Below are 23,087 nucleotides of genomic sequence, written 5' to 3'. Positions count from 1 at the left end.
CTGTATGTCCACCTCGCCCCAGCCGGGGGCACCTGTGGCCAGCTTCCTGCATGTCCACCTCACCCCAGCCGGGGGTACCTGTGGCCAATTCCCTGCATGTCCATCTCACCCCAGCCAGGGGCACCCGTGGCCAGCTTCCTGCATGTCCACCTCCCCTGTGGTCAGCTACCGCCCTCTCTAGCCTCTTCACCACACTGCTCCACTCGCGGGAGGACACTGCTTTCTGGAAGAGTCCGTCTGAGGCTCTGCATGAGGTTTCTTGCCACCCAAGTCTGCCCCTCTTTGCGGCCAGAGCCTCGGCAGTTAGAGGGGGACATTCTTTATCTCATATATGCTATTCTGTATCCTTTTGCCATGTACCCAGGCCAACTTTGCAAGGTCAAACTTGATTCTTACCCTATTCACATTAGAGATTCCTTCCACCTGCGTACTCCCCTGTGTACCTTCTATCCTCTCAGACTCATTACTGCATTTTTATGTTCAAAACTCCAGTCTGGTCTTTCACCAAGTTGCCTTGGGGCCTAGTGTCACATCATTGACTTTCCTGGTTTGTCATTTCCCCAAGATTTTGTGTTTTCCCACTAATGATGATTCCTGCATGCTGACTGATGCCATCCTTATTCTGGAGCACCAATGTTTGTTGTGAGATTATCCAGCCAAACAGTAGGAAAAAGAAACCCACCGCATGAGATAAAACAAAATAGGGCCCCTCAGAGAGGATGCTTAAACTCTACAAAGTTTCAGTTAGAAGGCTCTTTGAAAGGGTGGTTCTGAAGCCTTGTAAAAAACTTTCAAATGAAATCATGAGTTTTTTAAAAAAAATAAGTTGTCCTTCTGGGAGGCCAAAGTGGATAGATCTCCTGAGCTCAGAGTTTGAGATCAGCCTGAGCAAGAGTGAGACCCTGTCTCTAAAAAATAGCCAGGAGTCGTGGTGGGCGCCTGTAGTCCCAGCGACTTGGAAGGCTGAGGCAAGAGGATTGCTTGAGCCTTAGAGATTGCTGTGAGCTATGACGCCACAGTACTCTACTCACTCACAGGGTGACAGAGTGAGACTGTGTCTCAAAAAAAAAAAAATTAGTGATCATAAGGAACCAAAAAGAGCAAGATTTCATCTTCTTTAAATGAGAAGGTACAGCAGCAAGTATGAACGGGGGCTTTTGTAAGCCACTCCTTTCACATTCCCTTTTAGAATACATGTCTCTCCCCAGCTAGTGAAATAATAAAAAAATGGTGGAAGAAATTTCCCTCAGAGGAGAAGTGGCGCAGTAGAAAGGCCACTGCACCAAAGCAGGAGTCATTGGTGAGGAGGACACGACTCTCATTTGCTGGGAACGTGACTTAATCTTTCTATATGTTAATTCCTTGCGGATGAAAACAGCAGGTGTATCTAACCTCACAGGTAAAACAGATGTGAAAAATCGGGATGCTAGATAATGTCAAGTGATACTATTACTCCCTAAATTCTAGAAAATGATATTTTCAACTTAAATTCAAGTAACTTACTTTTTAACCTGAAGATTTCAAAGTATTTAATAAGAAGTATAAGATAAGCCCTAACAATTGTGTGAGTCAGTAATAAAACAATTAAATTAACATGGAAAGCCACATGAGGATCCTTTATAGCATTTACTATAACGAATTGCAAATCACACGGGAAGAGTGTGTAGAATTTGGGTTCACTCCAAAAGAGCTTTGCAAAGTAGTACCAAAAATTAATCAGCCCTACCCCCCCACCACTACATGTCTTCATCTTCGTAAGCTTTACCTACAGTAAAAGGATTTTATTAATTGCTAGAATAATTTATTCATCCTGTTTATTGCCTAAGTGTGCACAGAAAACTGAATCACATTAAAAAAGAATCACGTGGGTAGTCAAGGTCACGTTAACAAAGCAAGATATACATGACCCAACAGCTATGGGCTTTCCACTTGAGGGCAGCTGCTTCAGAGACGTGGGGGATGGGAGGAGTCTCTGAAGTTGGGGAGCCTTGTATAAAGTGCACATAATTCTTTTGATTTTTTTTTGCCCAGTCTTTCATTATTAAATAAAAAAAACATTATGTTCCATTTATAACTAAAATAACAATTTTAGATTATTTGAAAACGTTTTGCTGATTTAATACTACCATAGTATTTAATGGATAATATAAAACAAAATAATTAATTTTTGTTTTTTAGTTATTAGAAAATTACATTTATAGTTACTAAAAAATTACACCAGGGCTGGTGAGGTGGCTCACACCTGTAATCCCAACACTTTGGTAGGCTGAGGCAGGAGGATCACTTTAGGTCAAGAGTTTGAGACCAGCCTGGGCAATACAGCAAGACCCTGTCTCTCCCTCTCCTCCCAAATTAGCTGGGCATAGTGGTGTGACCCCCCTGGTCCCAGCTACTTGGGAGGCTGAAGCAGGAAGATTGGTTGAGCCCAGGAGTTCAAGGCTGCAGTGAGCTATGACAATGCCACTGCATTCCAATTTTAGTGATCGAATTAAAAAATTAAAAATTAAAGAAACTTTACATTTCTATCTTCAAGACTATTCTAAGTTTTTGTTTGTTTGTTGTTCTTCCAGGGTACTGTGACAGGGCTCAGCAGTTCCTAAAAGTGCTAAAAACAAAGTGGTAGATGAGCTTGAACTTAATGATTGTGAGGTCCTTAAAAAACAATACTGTGTTTTTAATGGAGTTACATGGAGTGCGAAACTAAAGAGGTTTTGCTTTCCCGGCACGTTCCTCACTTTGAAGTTAGAAAAGAAGCTCAGGCTGATTGAGCGAGGTGGGGGGTAAAGAACTTGCCAGGTTTTACATATGAAAGCAAATGCTTAGAAGGAGAATTAAAAGCCAGCGTACACTAAACTGCTAGTGTTAACGGATGCCAGCCGTAATCCAGACTCAAAAAGTGGAGTGTGAACCATTCAAAGCCACACTTGTCCCCTTGCCAGGAGCAGAGTCCCGCGCACCGGGGAGCAGGGCTGGGACTCATTAGTGCATCTTGCTCAGAATTCACTGGTTGGGATCCGTCACACGCAGCTCAGAGAGAGGCAACTTTTGAAGGTGGAAGGTACTTCACGACCCCCCACCCCGGCCCAAATCCTGGGGTCAGAGCAGAGCATGTTTCATGGAACCCTCATGTGACACATGGTATTAATAAAGTAAAAGAATATGTATACAAAAATAAAAGAAGGACTTCCACAACCAAATACGTTTGAAAACTTGAGAGATAATCAAGGTTAAACATGTTTCTTGGGCCTGTAAGCTCTATTCGGAGAGATAATTGTTGGACTATGGCTTGGTATTTACGTTCCCTGGGGCACATTTTGGGAGATACTGAGATAAAATATTATTACCCCCGTTCACACATGAGGAAGTTGAGACCTACGGAGGTTGTGTCCTAGAGCATTGGTTCTCAACCTTGCTAATGCCTCGACCCTTTAATACAGTTCCTTATGTTGTGGTGACCCCCAACCATAAAATTATTAAAATTAAAATTTTGTTTTTGGTAGTGCAGTCTTGGTTTATGGACATACTTGCTCATCTCCATTTCCTAATAACCAAGTAGGATCCTAACAAGCCTCTGGCGATTAAGGTCCCAGAAAGGGCTGCCACTCACAGAATTTGTGAATCTTTAGGAATACTTGAATATTTATGGAGCTTTTCAGAAGGGTCCTTAGTGGCGTGAAGTAGAATCACGGGGCCCTGGCTGGAGACACTAGCAGTACTGTTCTGAAGACGGATGTTAGCAGTTCTTCGATCAGCAACAGGACGGGTCACCCGACAGGATGCCATCGCAGCAGGCTGGCAGACTGATGCACTGCAGTGCAGACACACCGGTCCCCTGAGAGCTTGCTTTGCCATCGCAGGGTCCACAAAGCTAAAAGTAAAGATGCTGAAACGCCAGGGGTGGGAGGGAAATGGCAGGTTCAAGGCCTTCTGGACAGGGATCAGCTGGGTCTGATAGTTGTCTCCAGTGTAGGGACATCCATTCACCACTATTAATTTTATGGTTGGGGTGGGGTCACCACAACATGAGGAGCTAGGAAGGTTGGGAACCACTGTCCTAGAGGGTGCTGGAGAACTCAGGTCCACAGCTCCTAGCAAAACCTCTTCCCAGGGGATGGTCAGAAATCCAGGAAAAGACAAAGTGCATCCTGAGTTCTCTGGAGCATTGGTACCTTGGAAGGGTCTCGTAAAATGAGTACTTCTGAGATACCTGACACACATTCTTCCTTTCCCCGCTCTGCCAGGACATGTAGACCTTCCCAAATCAAAATTTACCTGATACAGGCTTGGCGCCTGTAGCTCAAGGGGCTAGGGCACCAGGCGCATACACCAGAGCTGGTGGGTTTGAATCCAGCACAGGCCTGCTAAACAACAATGACAACTACAACCAAAAAATAGCCAGGCGTTGTGGCAGGTGCCTGTCATCCCAGCTAAGTACTTGGGAGGCTGAGGCAAGAGAATTGCTTAAGCCCAGGAGTTGGAGGTTGCTGTGAGCTGTGACATCAGAGCATTCTATGGAGGGTGACAGCTGGAGGCTCTGTCTCAAAAAAAAAATTTTTTTTACCTGATACAAAGGCATGCAGATACTATCAATCCACTCCAGCTGCAATCGAGGCAGTTCATCTTTCCGATTCCGATCGAAAATAGCCTAGAATAGGGGAGGAGAACCTTGCTTCAGTGCACTGAAGTATTTTAAAGGTGCTTTGTCAAACACTTTGCCACAATGGTCCCATGTTTACAAACTGAACACTTCCAAATCACAATCAATCTTCATATGTACATTTCCCCCTTTCCTCTATGAGAAATAAGATATTTTAATAAGAAATAAGAAATCTCTTTCTTATTATAATAAGAAACAAGATATCTCTTTTTATGAGATGTGTGAGTAAATTTAATTGACTTTTATAGCATGTAACTTCTTGGGGTCAAAATCTGTCTTCAGATACAGGTAACTGCTGCTAAATTAAGTTCCAGGTCACTAGGAACTGGGTAAAGTCAAGGGGAAGGAGATGTCTTTTATTGCCACAAAAATGATGCAGGCTTTTATTTCTCTAATGAGAGGGTGGCATGGGATGGGATAGACTGGAAAGGACTCTTAAAACCAATTTTATTTTAAATAGGAGCCACTGGTATTTATTTTTTATGGTGGAGTGTTGGTTTGGCAATTATGTATATTTTCCAATAAAGTCCTGTCATTAATAGATTCCTAAATACTGATCTATCCTTGGATGTTTGATGGTAGGAGGCACTCATCTCTCTTCGTTCCCAGGCTTTAAACTTTATGATGTGGTAAAGTTTGAGATCATTTAGGTATACTTTTAAGAAAGTATACCTAAAAAAATGATGGATTTCTGTTAGGTAGATTTAATAAGGGAAATAATCAATTGGAATTGGAGGATTAAAATAGATTCCTTAAATAAACACTGACTATTCTACACCAGTGAGAATGTCCGTCCGTTTGTTCTTAAGGGAAAAGGCCAGGGCCTAAGAAGTTACCTTGTGATTCCTCCCCAGAGTGCTAGGATTGCAGGCATGAACCACCGCACCTGGCCAATTCATGTGCTTATTGGCCATTTACATATGACATATCTTTTTTGGAGGTATGTCTATTCAGATCCTTTGCCCATTTTTAAAATTGAGTTATTTGTCTTTCTATTGTTGAGTTATAATAATTCTTTGTATGTCTAGATACCTGGCCCATATCACCTGTATGATTTATAAATGATTTCTCTCATCCTATTGGTTGTGTTTTCACTTTCTTGAAAGTATCTTCGATGCACAAAATTTTTTAATTTTGATAAAATCCAATTTAACATCTCTGGACCAAACACCTCTGGGCCTTTTTATCTTTTGTTTTTTGTGCTTTTGGTATCATACCTAAGACGCCATGGCTAAAATGAATCCAGAAGATTTATAGCTACATTTTCTTCTAAGAGTTTTATAGTTTTAGCTCTTACACATAGGGCTACAGTCCTTTTTGAGCCTACTTTGAGGTACCATGAGAGGTAGAGGACCAACCTCATCCTTTTGTCTGTGGATATTTGTTGAAAAGACTATTTTTCTCCCATTGAATTGTCTTGGCAGCCACATTGAAAATCAGCTGACCATAATTTTAAGGGTTTATTTCTGGACCGGTCTCTTCTAATTAATACTTGATGAGAGAAAAATGGGTGTGAGAGCCTACATTGTCCTGTGCTTTCCCTTCAGAGCATTTTGTGATTGAGTATTAGTGATTATTTATCTAATGTTTGCGTTTCCTACCACTTGACATGGGCCTTCAGGGGAGGAAAGATGGCGTCTTGCTCATCGCTGGATATGTAGAGCCAGCTTCACACTGGGCACGGAGAGGTGCTCAAGCAGTCTTTATTAGCTGACTCACTGCTTCCTGTATTGACCCTCTGGCTATGGTCCAGATTAACTTTTGTCTTTATAAAGTGACTCCAGTGAGTGCTGGGACCATAATACCTGAGGGGGCTCCAGGGCAGTTTTCCTCCTAAATATCAAGGGGTAACAGACACAGCATTTCTACACATTTCTGGACCAGGACTAATGAGGGATAACCCTGCCACAGCAGCAGGCCTCCCTCGAGGGATGGTCACCAGCTGTGTTAAGTAGTAGCCTTTTGTGAGAAGACAGTAGCATTCTGAGCTATGTTTCCACCACAAAATTAATTTCATTTATGTCCTCAGAACACATCTCGCCTGAGTCCACAGATAAAGCCTCCTTAGTGCTGCACCACTGCGCCTGCCAGCTCACTGACTCTGGCAATTTGCTCATATATTTTTTTTTTTCATTTAATTAAATGACCTGTGGCATTGCTGCATTGTAAACCCTTTGGAGCAGGCCTTTGAAACAGTTTTTAAAGGGGGAAAATGCTCTTATTTGAAAGTAGATATGCAGCTGAAAGAAATTTGGGTTACGCATTTACTGTATCCAATCCAATCTAATCTTTATTTTAATAACTAAATTTGGTAACACCAGCAAAGAAGAACAAAGGGATTTGAAAATTGTATATATATTGGTTTGGAACAAAAAAGGATTAGTGTGTGTTCCAATCTATGTAATCTTCTTCTGACCTGGGTCATTCAAAAGTGACCCATGAATAGTAAAAATCAGTAAGACTTGAGTTCTGACTTTAAACAGGTAAAACTATTGAAGCTGGGAGATAGTTTTTGTGTTTAACTTCAGCAAAGAAGGGTCTCTTAAAAGTTGAAAGTCTTACAAATACCTCTAAATGTTCAAGACTTGTTTGATGTGAAGACTCATAAACACACATCTCCACAACTGACACATCCCTTGAGTTTCATTGAATCTACTGTGCTGTGCTAGGCTTTAAAATACTTAGTGCCCCTCTCAAGGGTCCTTGGGTTATATGTTTTTAGCTCATCATTCATTAGGAATACTGAGGCCGCCGTGAGGGTAGGGACTGAGGCACTTAAGTTTTTTGTATCTTGATGCGTAAAGACTGCTTGGTCTTGAGCCTCTAGTAAGCATTCTCAAATAATAATTTAATGAGTGAGTCCAACAGGCGTGGCATTCCAATCATCACAACCTAGTTCCCCAAGTGGAACTTGTTTGTTTGTTTCTTTCTTTTCTTTTTTTTCTTTTTATTGCAGACAAAGAAATGAAACAGATTTGAAATGATTTGCTTTGGGGATTTTGAAAAATTTGAAATTAGAAAATAAAATCTAGCTTCTCGTGGCTGGGCGGCTTGCCCTTCATTTTTCTGCTGTGTAATATTTCTATTCCAAAGTAGGCGTGTCTGAAATGCCAGGACTGCGCTTTGAATTATTCAAATTCTACTTTGCATTTGCACTTCCTCCCTTGTGCCTATTTGCCCCACGGTGGGTGCTCAGCAAATGCTTGTTAAGTAGCTCACCCCTCTTAATCAGAAACCTGGGAATAACAATGTTTAGCATTTACATGTAATTAAAGCTTTAAACTTTCAGGAGTGCTTCCTTAAATCCATTCTCAGTCTTTTTCATTTCCAACTTGTGACTTGGAGTTATTTTTGAAAATGTCATTCAAAAGGGTAAATATGTGATAATAAAGAATGAACTTACTGAAGGAGTGAGCTTGAGCTCCGATCTCTCCCGATCTCCTTGTTCAAAGAACTCACTGGTTACAAGTTCAGCCACCTGAAACATATTAATTTTAATTTATGTTTGTGTGTAGTTTATCATGAGATTTGGAAGCTGTTTCTTGCTTATGTATCTGGTAATTATCTTCAACACAGGCAATCATTTAAAAAGCTTACGAAAAAGTACATTAACCTTTTGTGTTCGAAGGTATTAGAGAATGTAATCAATGAAACTGATTTCCTTTCAATCAGAAGATCTCGTGCAATGTATTTTTAGAGGCATGCCAACAGACAATCTCCCATAATAGAGCTTCCATATTTGGGATGAAGCACTAGATTGCCACCTTCAAAACAGGAGAAGATTTTATATGGAAAAATGAAACAAATATTAATTTGATAAAAATTTATATTATTTTTATATATTGTTATGTCAGAATAACTTAGCCAACTTCTGATTATTCCTGTTTAAATTCTTTACGTTGTTGCATACTTTTCTCTTTGCTTATCTTCATCTTACTACCGTAAAAACTCCTTAACTCCCTCCCTACAAATACTTATGTGTACTCTGGGAGGGATGACCCCAGGGCATACCTTCTTGGCTGCTGCTTGTAGCAATCAATCAAGAGGCTGGATTCACGGTTCAAACCAGACTTTCACAGTATGTTATGATATAGTTTGAGGAACGTGATTTGTTCTTCAGGCTGTCTGGATCTATGTACTGAAAGTGTTAATTTATGGCAGACCCGAGTTGGTACAAGCACAATGGAATGGTTGTTCTACCCCAAACCACAGAGGCCTATGTTTTTCTACTTTTCATTCATTAGATCAGCAGCTACTGATCATCGCCAAGCAAAAGAGGTTTTTTTTTCTTTCCCACACTAGTATTTCTTATGACAGTTTGTGGGAAGAAAATGCATATATTGGACAAGTGTTGAACAGGTATTTTCAGCAATCCTAGGGTGTGCATCTAGGAAATTTCTGAAATGAACTAGTTGGATTTATGAACTATTACAAGAGTAGAAAAAAAGTCCAAGACAACTTCATGGATTTGTCCAGAAGACCTGGATATCCAAACTAATTTTTCTCTAGTCTAGGCCTTTATAAAGATAAGGTTTTTAAGTCTGGCAAAGATGAGCTGGGCTTAATTTAAGCCAAGTTCATAGAATCAAGATAATCACCTAAGTCTATCTCTTAAGAGACGTTGTCAACCATGGGACCACAGATAGAACTTAAGGACACCATTAAACACATAAACACACACATGCACAGCTACACCCGAGAGTGGCAAGTATGCGCTCATTATAATACATAACTTGAGTATCCAGTAAGTTCAGACTTCTAAACTTCTCATGTGAAATATGGGTTCTTTTCAAGTTTTGAACCACATGAAACTGCTTGGAACTGACTAAAATATCTCCCTCTCCCCGACCTCTGGCTCCAGTGACTTCACTTGTATGTTTTCCGGGACTTGATTGGCTTCTCTCCTCTGCAGTCTCTGCGGCTACCTTTCAGTTCAGCACATCAGGCCTCCCTCTCCTTTCACTGGCCTTCTTTGAAGAAGAAATGGTCCCCTACGGGTATGGCCTCATTTGTTCAGCTCCCAGAACTCTCCCTCACGTTGCTCTGGGCTGGGTCTTTTGCATTGAAGAATGTAAATGTGCACATCAGGCACCGAGGTGGGGGTCCTGGGCAGGTCTGTAGCCCCTGGAAAGCAGCAAAATGGAAACAAAATCCTGTCCTTGCTCTTTCTGCAGCATCGCTCCTGTGCTTCTTTCGCGACTTAACTTGTGTCACTGCTTTGTTTGTACTTAAAAACCCAATCAGGAACATGAAGTGGCTCCTGGAGAATTTGACATTAAAGAACATTGAGTTGCTGGTCGGGCCTTGGGGGATCACAGGGAAACCCACATGCTTGGAGTCATGGTTATGAGGAAGGAAAAGTGGAATACACCCTGGTAGAAAAATGATTTGAAAGGGAGTTTAAAAAAAAAATCAACATACAGGAAGTTAGAAATATATTATTAAAAGAAAGATCTTTTGTTTTGTCCAAATGTTTCCTAAAATTAGGAAACGAGTACATTTAAAAAAAATACCTTAACCTATATCATTTGGAGACAAACATGCATGAGATCCCCAGCTTAGAATGTGAATTTAGCTTTCTGATGGAAACATTTGGAAAAACAATGGTTTTGTGTTTTATGTCCCTGAACTTTTACGTTTCTGCACTTATCAGCAGAACTTCACATCCTAAAAATAAAATAATATTTATACTAGTGTCTAAGAAGACCACCTACAGGCAGCGATTAGGCCTCCCAAGTTGGTCTAAAATATTATTGCAGAAACTTTTTCTTCCTTCCAAGTACTTTGCCCTGACACTATCCTACCCCAGTGGGCTGATGCTCTTCCTGCTTTTCTTTTCTTTTTTTTTTTTTTTTGCAGTTTTTGGCTAGAATCGGGTTTGAACCCAGCACTCTCGGCATATGGGACTGGTGCCCCACTCCTTGAGCCACAGGCGCTGCCCTCTTCCAGCTCTTGATAGGCATTTATTCCACTGGGGTTTCTAAAGGCCCCAGCACATCTCACTTCACCCTGTTCCCTTTCTGGTCTTCTTGATTTTTCTCCTAGTCCTGCTAAATTCCTTGTACTTTCCATCCCTATTTGGTTCTATCCCTATCACAGCAGCCACAGTGCTACACTTTCCGCCCATCCCTGGAAAAGCCTCCTGCCTCTGCAGTCTCTTCTCCATCAGAAGTGAGGCCTTCCATGTGGGGCGAGTGAATGGTGGGCAGAGATGCAGAACGATGCTACTCGATCACACAGGTTCTTCACAATTACCCTGCTTAATGTGACTTTGAGTATATCACACGGAAATTAAAACCAAAGCTCAATTGGAGGAGGGCTCTATAGGAAAACTACCCAGTTTATATTGTACTGTGATATATAAACCTTTATTTGTGTCAAACAGCTGAAATTTTAGAATGTATTTGTTACTGAAACAAAATCTAGCCTAACCTTGCCTAATACAAAAACTTGAGGTGTAATCCCTTCTTGGTCTTTTGGCTAAGATCAAGTGTGGAGGTGAGGTGCTGCTGGTCAAAGTAAATAAATAGAGAGAGAGAGAGAGAGAGAGAGAAGACCCTAAAATATGTGTCGTCAGCTTGAGAACTAGGTATAAGACAGTGACAATCCATGGTACACAGTGGCAAGATGTTTGGTATAATTATCACTAAAATAAAGCTAACCGTGTTCTTAGTGACCTTATAGTCTTAGAAGAGATTGAAAAACAAATCATCAGTAGCACGCAGTGGTTGCTATTGATTGTTTCACTATGTATTAGCCGAAGCGAATTCAGAAAAGGATCAGCAGGCTTATAACCAGGAATGAAAGAGAATAGGAAAAGTCATCAATTTAAGGTCTTGTAGAGATGGAAGACGACATTGCTTCTCAACTCCAAACCAGGAAAATGAAAATTTAGATATGCTGTGAATGACAAAGGTTGATCAAGACTCAGCTTTGCAGGAAGATGCAAATTGAAGCTATGGCTATTATACCTATCATTATAAATTCTGAATGAATTAGGTCCGTTTAACTGGACCAAATATGGCTTAAAGAAATGACTTAACTACATGGTTCTCTTACGGAAGTCTTTCAGGCTCAAGGCACTAGGAATTAAGTCACAAGAGAGAAAAAAAAATGTATTTGCTATGTTTCTTTATTCCTGAACGCAAAGAAGCAAACAAATAGAGAAAATCTATAATGTTTATATAGAACTGTGACTATGGTTATTGGTGAATGGAAATGACGAAATGACCAGAGTCAAAGATGTTAGAAGCTGTCTAAGTTTCAAGAGAGTTTTAACAATAAAGAACCCTGAGCCTGGGACTGTGTCAAACAAGGTTTGGGCTCTTAAACTTCTCTAGGTGAGAATCAGGCTGAGAAAGCAGCTTGACCTTCAGGCAAAGAATAATTTCCTAGGGAAGAGCTAAAGGTCGCAAAAAATAATGAACTGGGTCCATCTTCCAGAGACTCTCAGCTGACCACAGTTGCCAATGCCCCCACAGTGAGTGCCCAGTGGGATTTCGCAATTGCTGCAGCTCCCAACTGCCCTAAGTTGCTCTTCTCTTTGCTTTCTGAATGGGAGTGTTATAAAAGGTGTTTTGTGTTTGGGGTGTATGTTAGACGCCTTATTTTGATAGTGTGTAGGTCTTTAAATTGGCATTCAGATTTGATAGAGAAACTAACATGTATCACCCAGAGATTCTGATTTTGAATTTGATGCCGAGACTCATGAGACATTTGGTCTGTCTTCCTTGGAAAGAGGATATTTTGTCTGCAGAAAGGAGAGTGAATCACATTTTTGGTGATTAGAAGAGCACCCTTTGGTAGTTATATTCTCACCAAGTATTTCTGCATTCTCTCTGGACAAATGGAAGGATTATACTTCCTGGATGGGTAGGGTCATATGACAAATTTTGTCCAATGAATTGTTGCAGGAGTCATGTAATTACCAGTGGGAGACCCTCCATGGCCTCTGCCAGAATGATCCATCAGCCCCTGTGCAGGATGGGGACAAAGAGGCACAAGCCAAGCCCAGTGCACATGTTCACGAGCAGTTTGTTGCGTAAAGCCACTGAGAGTTTGGGTTTACTGACGACATAGTCTATTCTGTGGAAAGGTTCCAGCACTGAAAAATGATGATTGATACATCCTGGGTAGGAAAGCATCAAATGCTATTAAGAATAAAAGCTCTGGAGCCTAATCTGCTAGGATCTATATCGCGCTCCACCATCTACGAGCAGTATGACCTCTGGTTATTTATCCTTTCTAAGCCTCATTTTTCCCATTTGTGAAGTGGGATAATAACTATATTTGTTTCCTAAGCCTGCTGTGAATTACCACAAACTTGGTGGCTAAAATAGCAGGAATTGATTCTCCCATAAGTCTGGAGGCTGGGAGGTCTACATCAGCTCGCTGGGCAGAAATCAAGGCATCTGCAGAGATGAGCTCGCTCTGGAGGCTCGTGGAGAGCATCTGTTCCTTGCTCCTTCTGGGTTCCAGGGGCTGGCAGCATTCCTTTGCTCGTGCATCCCTCTGATCCCTGCCTTGCCTTGGCATTGCCTTCTCCTCTCCTAAACGTGTCACCTGTTCCTGCTCGCTCTCAGAAGCACACTCACGATCGGATTTAGAGAATACCTGGGTTATCCAGGCTACTGTCTTCAGGCAAGACCCTTAATTTAATCACACCTGCAAAGACAGCCTTTCCTACAGGGTAACATTCATAGGTTCTAGGGATTAGGACTTGATATCTTCAGGTGGCCATTATTCAGCCTACTATAGTAAGTAAACCTACCTAAAGGGAGATTTTTCAAGATTAAATGAGATAACATACACAAAATAGTCAATCAATATTATTTATTGATACAGAAAAGATATTATATTTTTCCTAAAACGTCTAGTTTTAAGATGGCAAGTTACTGTTTTGGCCCCTACAACCCACACAGTAGGAGCCTCATAACACTTAATGGGCTGTTAATCTTGAAATACTATGGAGGACCAAGGATGGTAAGTTGGATAGTAATTTCACTGGAAATTATTCTTGCTACAGGACTCATGTTTTGTGGCAGAGAAACTGGATGGGTGGTAAAGGCAAGATTTCTTTTCTACAAATTAAATTGGATACTGAACATTTTTTTCCATGAAGCTGTCTGATATCTAAATAGTATTTGAAAAGAAAAGAGAAATAGAATTTTTTATCTTTTTTCTTTTTTCAGATGAGAAAAGCAGGAGGGCCCTGTGCTAAGACCTGATTGCTTAGCCAAAAACACTTTTGAAACTCTTGCCATAAGAAATGGTCAAAGCGTTGTTCGGATTTAGCAGGTTAAAAAAACCCCAGAGTCAGAAATATTATTGCTCAGTGGAGGCAATAAAGAAAAGGCTATGCAATAAACCATGTTGCTCCTAAGCCCCCTGCTATTTTTTACACTATGTTAATATTGATGCAAATCGACTAGGGTTTCAGCGCCTGGTAGTCAGGGCTCTGGGAATACTGTCCCCCCAACCCCCCTCCTTGGCTGAGCCCTGCCATTAATCACCACTTGCCTGTCTTGAGATCTCCCACGGTTTGGTCACGGCTCCAAGGTCACAGGCTGTCATTAACATTGATCTGAAAAACAGAACCAAACAAAACAGCCTGAATAATCTTTTGTTGCATTCCTAAACAAACCTGTCCTAGATACATAAATAAATAAAATGGAAAGGAGGCCGGCTCACATCTTCCTTTCCTCGACAAGGGGCAGCACTGTTTATAGTCCCTGTGCTCAGGGGCTCTGTTCTGTGGCCACACTGTCTAGGAAGACAAAGCTCTCACACATCCTCCCGCGGCCCTTTTGTTTGGTCTGCAGCAAATCAAGGAAAGCGAAGCACTGCTTTCTCCATACCTGGGCTAAGCAAGCTCTGTTTAAAATAATTTATAATGGACAATACTACTGGCTTTTCGTTTTTAAACTGTAAGCAGCAGAATCAGTATATAACATTATATACATGGTGGAGGAAACTATTTACCAACTTACCACTGATGAGAGCACAAGCAAACACGTACCAAAGAGCCGAGGTGCACGCCACGTGAGGGGCACCTATGTTTCCATCTGCTCTGCAGAGCTAAGATTTACGGGGGAGAGCCACACTGTCTCGCTCCAGTTTACTACTCGGCGCCTACCACGTTTTATAATCATTATGAAGGAGAAGCACTCAGCTACGAATTTCATTAATTTGAGCACATACAGAAGCGTAGGAATGATCTGAAACCAATTTGGGGGGACAGATTTAACTAGGATTGACATTAAACCACAGAAACACAAGGAACGATTTAAATTGTACATAGCTCTGGTACTATAGTTTGATGAGACATGCTCTTTGTCTCAAATCAGCTTGCTTCGTGCTAAAGCTGGCAGTAGGTGGTGAAAGGTTAACACAGGATCTGAGCTGGGTAACCACATGGTAGCTTGCTGCTTTGGGGAGAAAGGGATGTGTTGTTATAGGTGACAGGGCTGTCCTGATGTCAGGTGTTAACATTTCATCCCCTGCCGGATCTGAACTCCTTGGAAACATGTCTGCTGCCCAGATGGGAGAGCATGCCTAGATGGCAGGGGGCTGTGTAACATCCCCAGGACGCCCCTGCAGGGAACAAGGCAGACTGTAGATAACAATAGGTCATTCAAGGCACAGCCAGGCAGCACCAGCATCTGCAGTCCTCGCCCTCTGGGATTCAAGCACCTTTTATGAAACATTTAATTCCAAACATCCCAGTGTTAAGTACTACATATGATGACCTGACTACTAACTAAGTACTAACTAAATAAATCCTCATCACAACCCTACAGGTAGGTGCTATTATTCTTAACTTTACAGGTAAGTAAACAGAAACATCGAGAGATTAAGTAACTTTCCCCAGGTGAGCAGAGGATTCAGAATTCTGCGCTTATGGCTAAGCTGCCAGATGCCTTCCCGCCACCCTGTGACGCTTCTCGTTTTAGGTTTTGCTGTGAGGATGAGATGTGGGTGATGCAGGGTCTCTGCTGGATGGGAAATAATCTCTGTGAGGATGCCTACTTGTGTCACAACTTGGATGATTTGATAGGTTCTGTCCAATTGATAATTTGAATATTACCTCTTAAATTTATATTGCCATTAGCTAGTTGATCCATGAGTTTATTATCTTCAAGGTGCTCAGATGATAATTCCAATATCTACTATTTATTGGGCTGCCACTACAAGGTGATTGACAGAGTCTCCATGTTAATCTCTAAAGATACTACTATTTTCTCCTTTGTATAGATCGAAAATTAAGGATCAGAAAGGTTAGGTAACTTGCCCAAGGTTAGCAGGAAGTGTAAAAGCTAAGACTGGAATCCACACAGTCTGATGGCAGGATCTCTGCCCCAGGGACGACAGTGGAGCAGAAAGTCTACACAGAGAGGGAAGACAGGAAGGGCTGGGAGGAGGGTGGTGGAGTGGATGAAACCTTCGTCCACTTGGCACGGGGAGTCAGTTAAGGCTGAGGACTCAGGAGGGACCTGGCTAGACCTTTAGGCAGAAAACTTGAGGTGTAAATGTGAAGACAGCGCGAAGAAGAAGAGAATGGAAAGAAGGCGGCCAGTTAGATGCATAAAGTGAAACATGGAATGAGGAGTGGAAAGGCAAGGACAAGGATGGGAGAGATTACAAAGCATGAACTGAAGGAAACAAAGGAGCAATTTTATCTCAGTTTTAAATCCAGCTTCTGCAGGAAGTGAAAGCTCTTTTCCAGAGTAAGAAAGCCGGGAGGAGGTCTGTACCAACCGTTTTAGTCTTGAGGTGCCCATAATTCTAGTTCAACATATAGGTAGGTTGTGTCAATCTGTTTAGCACAACGGAATGAGTGGTCTGGAATAAGGAAGGCATGACTATCTCTGTCCTGAGTGGGAAAAGGCAGTGGGGTACCCAGCATATCTGAGACTTGCAGCAGATTATTCTTAACTTGCCTCTTTTCTATATGCCAAATTTTTTCAATAATAATCTTGTGATTATTATTATTAATCACTACCTTTTTGATTTGTTCTATAGTTTTTAAACAACTGGCAGATTAAGAGGAGTGCATTTTAATTTCAAAGATCTATTCAAATTTAGTAACAGATTTCATGTATGAACTGAAATTTTTACTTAATGAATGAAAATATTACACCTTGCAGTTTGCACTAGGTGCCACTGTTTTAAATTTTAAATACAGATAAAAATTACCAATAGTCATATTAAATGACAGGATGGAAATAGCACAAGTTATGTTTCTTCATTTTTATCAGTTTTTATCATTTATCGGGCTATCCTTGTTTATCCTGAATATAGTCTTTAAAAGCAGGAATATGAGATTCTGCAAGGTTGGAGACACAGACTCCACCCAGAGCGTGTTCAAAAGGTTCCAAACAGTTGAGAACTTATTCCTGAGAGCAGGTAGCTGAGTGTCCCTGCATTGGGGATTGACTGCACAACTAAGAATTCTTGGAATTAATTTACAATACAGGTACAAAGAAAGCAGAAATACTGAATATGAGCTAGTTGGAAGTTTTTATGTCAATTATTTTGATTCTCAACAGTAACCTCAGCAACTGTTCAGAATGTGGACCAACCAAAGATGTCTTTCAGGAGGACAAGCTCATTTAGAATTGACTTCATTTAGAATTGCAGGCACTGGGGAACATGAAAAGTAGACTGACTTTTAATTGGTTTTATTACTATTTTTAAATTCTCTATGGATAGTACTTCATCACAGCCCCAGCCCTGGTGCGCTATGGTCTAAGGGTGACCATGAACGGAAGAGGGAGGGAGGGCATGGGGGACGCACCTCTGTGGTACATACTGCTCTTCCAAATAAGGTATTTCCTCCATGTGGGGTTCGCTGCCAAAACGTTTGAATATATCTACAGGAAAATATCCAGGTGGAGATATTTACGGAGGACTGGCATTTTTGAAATGGAGCTGAGAAGAGAGGCGAAAGCCCAAGAAGCAGGTTGCGGCAAATATGGGAAGGGAAGGGAGGTGAAACCACAGGATGATGAGGAAGGAGAGGAGGATCAAAAAGAGGTGGTTGGGGGATAGTGACGCCCGCGGTGGGAGGGGAGAGAGGAAGAAGGGCGAGAGGAAGACCAAGAAGGGAAGGGAGAGTCAGGAAGAAAGGAGGAAATCCAGGAGAGGGTGGCTTTGCAGAATTCAAGGCTGGGGAGAGTTTTAAGCAAGGAAAGGCACATTCCACTTGGCCCTGTGAGAGATCAAGGAAGCCAAGAGAACAAAGCCCGTAGCTTTAGATACTGAAGAGGACCAGGGACTGTCAAAAGGAGCAGAAATCACATTTCACAGACTTAATTCCTCAGCAGAGGAAGAGCTAAGTGCCCTGTGTTTATCCGTGTTTTGGAATGACAAAAGAGCCTGAGATGAGCTCATGGCAAGAATTCTAAGGCATGTAGTTGAGTGAAAAAGCAGGTTCACCTTGGTGTGTAAATATATAACTTATGTGAAAGGGAACAGTAAAAATCCACGCTAACCAGCATTTTTCCTCAGGGAACCCATCTATGCAAATGCTTTGGCAATGAAGTGGAACGCACAGCAGACTGGTACCGCAGGATGACTGTGAACCGGTGCGGGGAGGTCGTGGAGCGCCAAGGAGACTGGGGGGTTTATCTGCAATGTTTAACTTGTTACAGAAAAATGCATTCATATAATTACTCATGGAATTAAAAATTATACCAGAAGAAAGAAGTTGCCTTGCAAGGAGTTAGGGGAGGTGCGGGGAGGTGTGGGAGTGAAGAGAAAGCTGCGATGCCACCGGGGAGGAGGCAGGGGAGAGTCCTGATATTTGTGACTGGGGGGTGTTGTGGTGGAAGCATAGTTGCAGGTCTAGGAAGGTCACGACAGGAACAACAGATTTTGAAAATGGAAGCTGAAGAAGCACCATAGCAAGGCTGGGGGTGGGTATGGGGCAGGTGGAGGGAAGGGAATTAGGACCTGTGTGGAGGGGCTAATCTTGAAGGGAGGAAGGGTATCTCTCTCTCTCTCTCTCTCTCTCTGGAAAGAATGAAGAAAAAGTCTGCAAAGATAACGCAGAGAAACACTGGAGAGGGCAGAAATAAAGAGCCCCCTGTGGAGAGGGGTGTGGGGTCCGCTGCAGTGTGCAAGGATGCAGACTGTGTGCTGAAGCTGGTGGCAGAGGTGGGATTCAGCAGATAGGGGGCAGTGATGGGGGTCACACTTGGGGGATTCCAGTGGTTGCCTGGGGTGGAGCTGACCCCGTGTGCCCCAACCCTGGCCTCACAAGCTTTCCCAGCAAGACTCAGCAGTGTCAGAACAGAGACAGGACAGCAGAAGGTCCAGCACGGGTGAGGTAGGATGGTGGGGGGAGAGGGCAGGAGAGAAAGCGGAACAGCGAGAGAGAGTAGTTAGAATATGCCACCTCGGCTGTCCCTTCTAAGCAGCTGGGCAGGAGTCCTGTGCAGATTCTGGATTACAACAGATTCTTCCCCCACCAAAATTGTTCTGACCGGTTCTCGGTCCACAACGCCTATTGTCTCTAAAGAAACCAAAAGGTAACTGTCCGCTTTCCTCTCTGTGCCGTGTAACTGATTTCTAAGCCTCAAAGAGCCCTTCTCCTCCCGCCTTGCACCCCCTTCCCTCCAGGAAAAAGAGGAAATCACGGCTTGCTGAAGCTAAACTAGCTTGCACACCATTTTCTATTCTTGAAGGCAGATTTGTGAAGAAGAGGCAGAAATGTAATAAATTATAAAACCAAAAATGCATTTTCTATGTTTTCTCTAGTGATTCAACTAATCTCTGACTGTTTTGAATGAAAGCTAAGATCTGTCACTTTAAAAATCACTTCCATGCTCTTACCACTGTGGGGACAGTGTGGCTCAATGCCCACATAACGCAGAAACACACACGTAGGAGCTTTTTCTTACCGAAATGTATCACGATGGTTTTTGATGTTCCAATCATATTCTCCTTTACTGACAAGTTCGAAGAATTCTGTTCTCCTCCTGCAGGAAAATCAAATGAAGAAGAAGAAGAAGAAAAAAAAAAAACCAACCTGGAATGAAATTTCTCAGTCCGTGGGGCAACATGAACACATTTATGGGAAAAATATAAGACCACCTGAACCAAGTGACTTCATACTTGAAATCGTGAGGCAAAAGCACTATCAAAATAAATCACTTTTCAGAAAAATATGGCTGCTTCAAGAAAAAGCCACAGTCATTTCTGAATGTATTTACAACAGAGGAGATTATGGAGCCATAAAAGAGAAAACAATGAGGTGCGGCATTTAGGATTATGTGAGGACACTTCCTGAGAGTCGGAGAAGGGAGGCAAGGACGAGCGAGCGGAAAGCACGATGCCAGAATGTACTTTCAGCCTGGTGCGGAATTGAGCTGCACGATGATCCAAGATAAGATAAACTCCTTGGTAGTAAATTCAAGATAGATATTTTTTCCCCCCAGGTTAGAAAATAATGATTTCATCATTTCAGTGCTTAACCACATAGACTCTGAAGTCAGAAAGTGACTGTGCTTAAATGCTGGCTCGGTGACCTACTTGTTGCGTAACCTTGAAAAGTTACTTCAACTCTCTGAGCCTCAATTTCCTGATCTAACAGGGGCATCTAACTCAGAGTTACTGGGAAGACTGAAGGAGAGGACGTATGCAAAGCAGGTGTGCACCACCCCCCATCCCTGCCTGTTCATTTGGAGATGCATAGATACGGAAAAGACAGGGAAGGAATATTTTAATGTTGTGAACATAGGATGCTTTCTATTGTCAAGACTTTTGTTTATCTTGCTATATTATTCCATTTTATAGGGAAAAAAGGAAAAAAGAAGAGGACAACACTGTTTCTATTTAAGAATCGTTTCCCAAGTTTTCATCCTCGTGGTGCTTCCCCATTTCATCCCCCAAATGCTCATGTGAAAGTGTGCTCCTTGTAATTCCCTGGTAGGGGGGAAAGCCTGTTTAACCTTATTTAACCACAAAACTCCACACAGTACTGATGTCTTAAAAAATACACTTTGAAAAATGCCAGCAGGACATGTCATTGATGGTGGAAACCCGAGCAGGATCTTGGAAATTTAATGAACATTGACCCATTGTGGTTCAGGGGACAAAGGACACAGTGCTGAGAATAACTGGCTGCCTGTGTCTTCCTGGGGTGCCATCACTGCTGACCAAATGTTACAGACGTCTTGTCAAGCAATTAGGTTGCCTACTCAATTTACTGGAAAGGGGGCAGGTCAGGAAGACCGATGTAGGGTATAGCTTACTTCCATATTCCAGACAAAGGACAGGTCCTGGATCTATCTTTTCATGCTCATATATGTCAAGATCACCCTACAGTATGGGACATCTCCAAGACAACCTTATAGCAGCTGGCAGAGATGGCATTGCACAAGTGCACAGAAGGGCCCAGCAACCCTCCCCCTTTGGGGGCACTGAGTGCAGATTCTTTCTTTGTATTACCTTTACCACCTTCTTTATTTGGCCCAGTCCCTTCTTCATGACCAGGGCCATGCCTTTTCCGCATCACCATCACTGACTGTGAACTGAAATAGAAATAGTAGTGGAATGGAAAGAGCCTCAGTTTAGACTCTCATTGATCTGGGCTCAGTGTTTGCTGTCATCTATTAGCCCTGTGATCCTGGGTGAGTGACTCCACAGTGCTGAGCCTCAATTTCCAGTTTTGCAGTGAGAATCTGAGGTAAGGTGTGCTAAGTGCATGGCGCTGGTAGATACTAAATACCTGATCGTGATGGTTAATATACAAATGATATAAATAGTATTACTACACGAAGAGCAAAGAGTTCACCCAATTCTCTCCTCTTACTGAATAGAAATTAATCTTCTTTTGAATTATTGAGAGAAGAAAGTTGGGTTCAGTAAATATTTATTGAACATCTACTCTGTTTCAAGTCTTATTAAAGTTCATGGATACAAGACATGACTGCTACCTTTACACCTCTGAGTTTAGGCAGGGTAGCCAACAAATAAATGATTCCACCTTCAAATGATCATGATTCTGGGACTAGAGTGACGTGAGAGAGGTGTTCACTCTGGGCATAAAATTTAAGTGGGTGCCTCAAAATTCAGTAAACAAGATAAATATTTTGGTGTGATATTTTCAAAAATCAAAGTAAATGCAAAAAAATCCTTGATGAACAATATAAAAAAATTCCAAATAAAGACAAAATTTTAAATTAAGACAGGACTCTTTGCAGGGCTCACCTCACCTATCTCATCCTAGTCCCAGCCCTGGTCAGGCTAATATTTATGGGGTCTTTACTGTGTTTCTGGAAGACTTTGTGGGCTCTGTCACTTACTACCTATGTGACTGAAGTTGAATTATTTAACTTTTCTAGGCTTCAGTTTTCTTATTAGTAAAAGAAAAACAGTAACAGGATCTACCTTGTAGTGCTGGTGGGAAGATTAAGTGAAATGGTGTGTGTAAAAGACTTAACAAAGTGCCTAGAAAAAACAGATGATCAGTAAGAATTAGTTACCGTTCTTAAGCTCAGAGGGCTGAGTAGCTGGCCCAAGGTCTCACAGCTGCTGAGTAGCAGGCTGGGATGTAAAGGCAGCTAAGGTGCCCAAGCGGTTAAGATGTGCCCTGGGTGTCCAGGGAGCACAGATGAGGCCCTTTGCTTAGCTTGGAGGATCATGGAGGTTCATAGAAAGCTTTCTGGAATTGCTGGTCAGTCATCATCCTTATCATCTTTTGCATTTGGGTGGTCATTTCAAGTCTAGGAGTTATTCCAAGAAATGACAAGAATTTAAGCTCCATAAAGGCAAGGGCTTGCCCATTTTTGTTCACTCCTACAAAACCGTCTGACATGAAGCAGGAACTCAATAAATATTTGTCGACTTGATGAATGAACTAAAATGATTATTTCAGAAAGCTATTCATTTAAAAAAAAATAACTCTTTAGCTACTGGTTTCTCCTTGACTTTCTTTGTTTTAGGGACTTCACAGTTGCCACTTGGAGAGATGGAGATAAGAAAACATCATAAAATTTAATCAAGAAAAGTGCTGTCAGATTCTTGCAGACTAGCTATTAACCAGAACCATGTGGACAACATGATGAGTTGCAGGACATAACAACACCATTCCTGTCCAGTGTCTGACCAAGTCTCCACTGACCGTTGTTACAACTGCCAAGGGTTTGTTCGACACACGGAACATAACATCTTTGATGCAAAGTGAAGACATGTTACCTAGGGCTAACTCATTGAAGAAAACAAATTCTCTTTTTTAATGCAACTCTACCACATGACAAACAAGAAGCACTGTAAGAATAAATTCTCAGATGATGGACATTTTAACAGCTAGAGCCAGTGGAGTGAAAATCTTAAATCAAAACCAAACTCAAGATCAGTCACAGGCTCCACATCACATTAGCAAAGCTAGAACAAAAGAGAACATCAACTATTCTGAGCAAATGGC

At 41.9% G+C, this 23,087-nt stretch overlaps 1 protein-coding gene across 1 annotated transcript in view; it reads right to left on the bottom strand.

The window, feature by feature from the left end:
* The window catches only part of PDE11A (phosphodiesterase 11A), a 393,899-nt gene that overhangs the window by 32,415 nt on the left and 338,397 nt on the right, over positions 1-23,087 (bottom strand). Inside the window, exons 14-17 of the mRNA XM_012806178.2 lie at positions 19,561-19,638; positions 14,177-14,240; positions 8,061-8,135; positions 4,562-4,645 (exon numbers count right to left, since the gene is read on the bottom strand). Coding sequence (XP_012661632.1) covers positions 4,562-4,645; positions 8,061-8,135; positions 14,177-14,240; positions 19,561-19,638 — 301 coding nt within the window. The remainder of the gene's footprint in view (positions 1-4,561; positions 4,646-8,060; positions 8,136-14,176; positions 14,241-19,560; positions 19,639-23,087) is intronic.

This window comes from Otolemur garnettii, unplaced genomic scaffold, assembly GCF_000181295.1.
Source record: "Otolemur garnettii isolate 467f Iridium unplaced genomic scaffold, OtoGar3 scaffold00048, whole genome shotgun sequence".
Taxonomy (NCBI): Eukaryota; Metazoa; Chordata; class Mammalia; order Primates; family Galagidae; genus Otolemur; species Otolemur garnettii.
The sequence above is the reverse complement of the archived record's forward strand: the minus strand, read 5'-3'. Positions and strand labels throughout refer to the sequence as shown.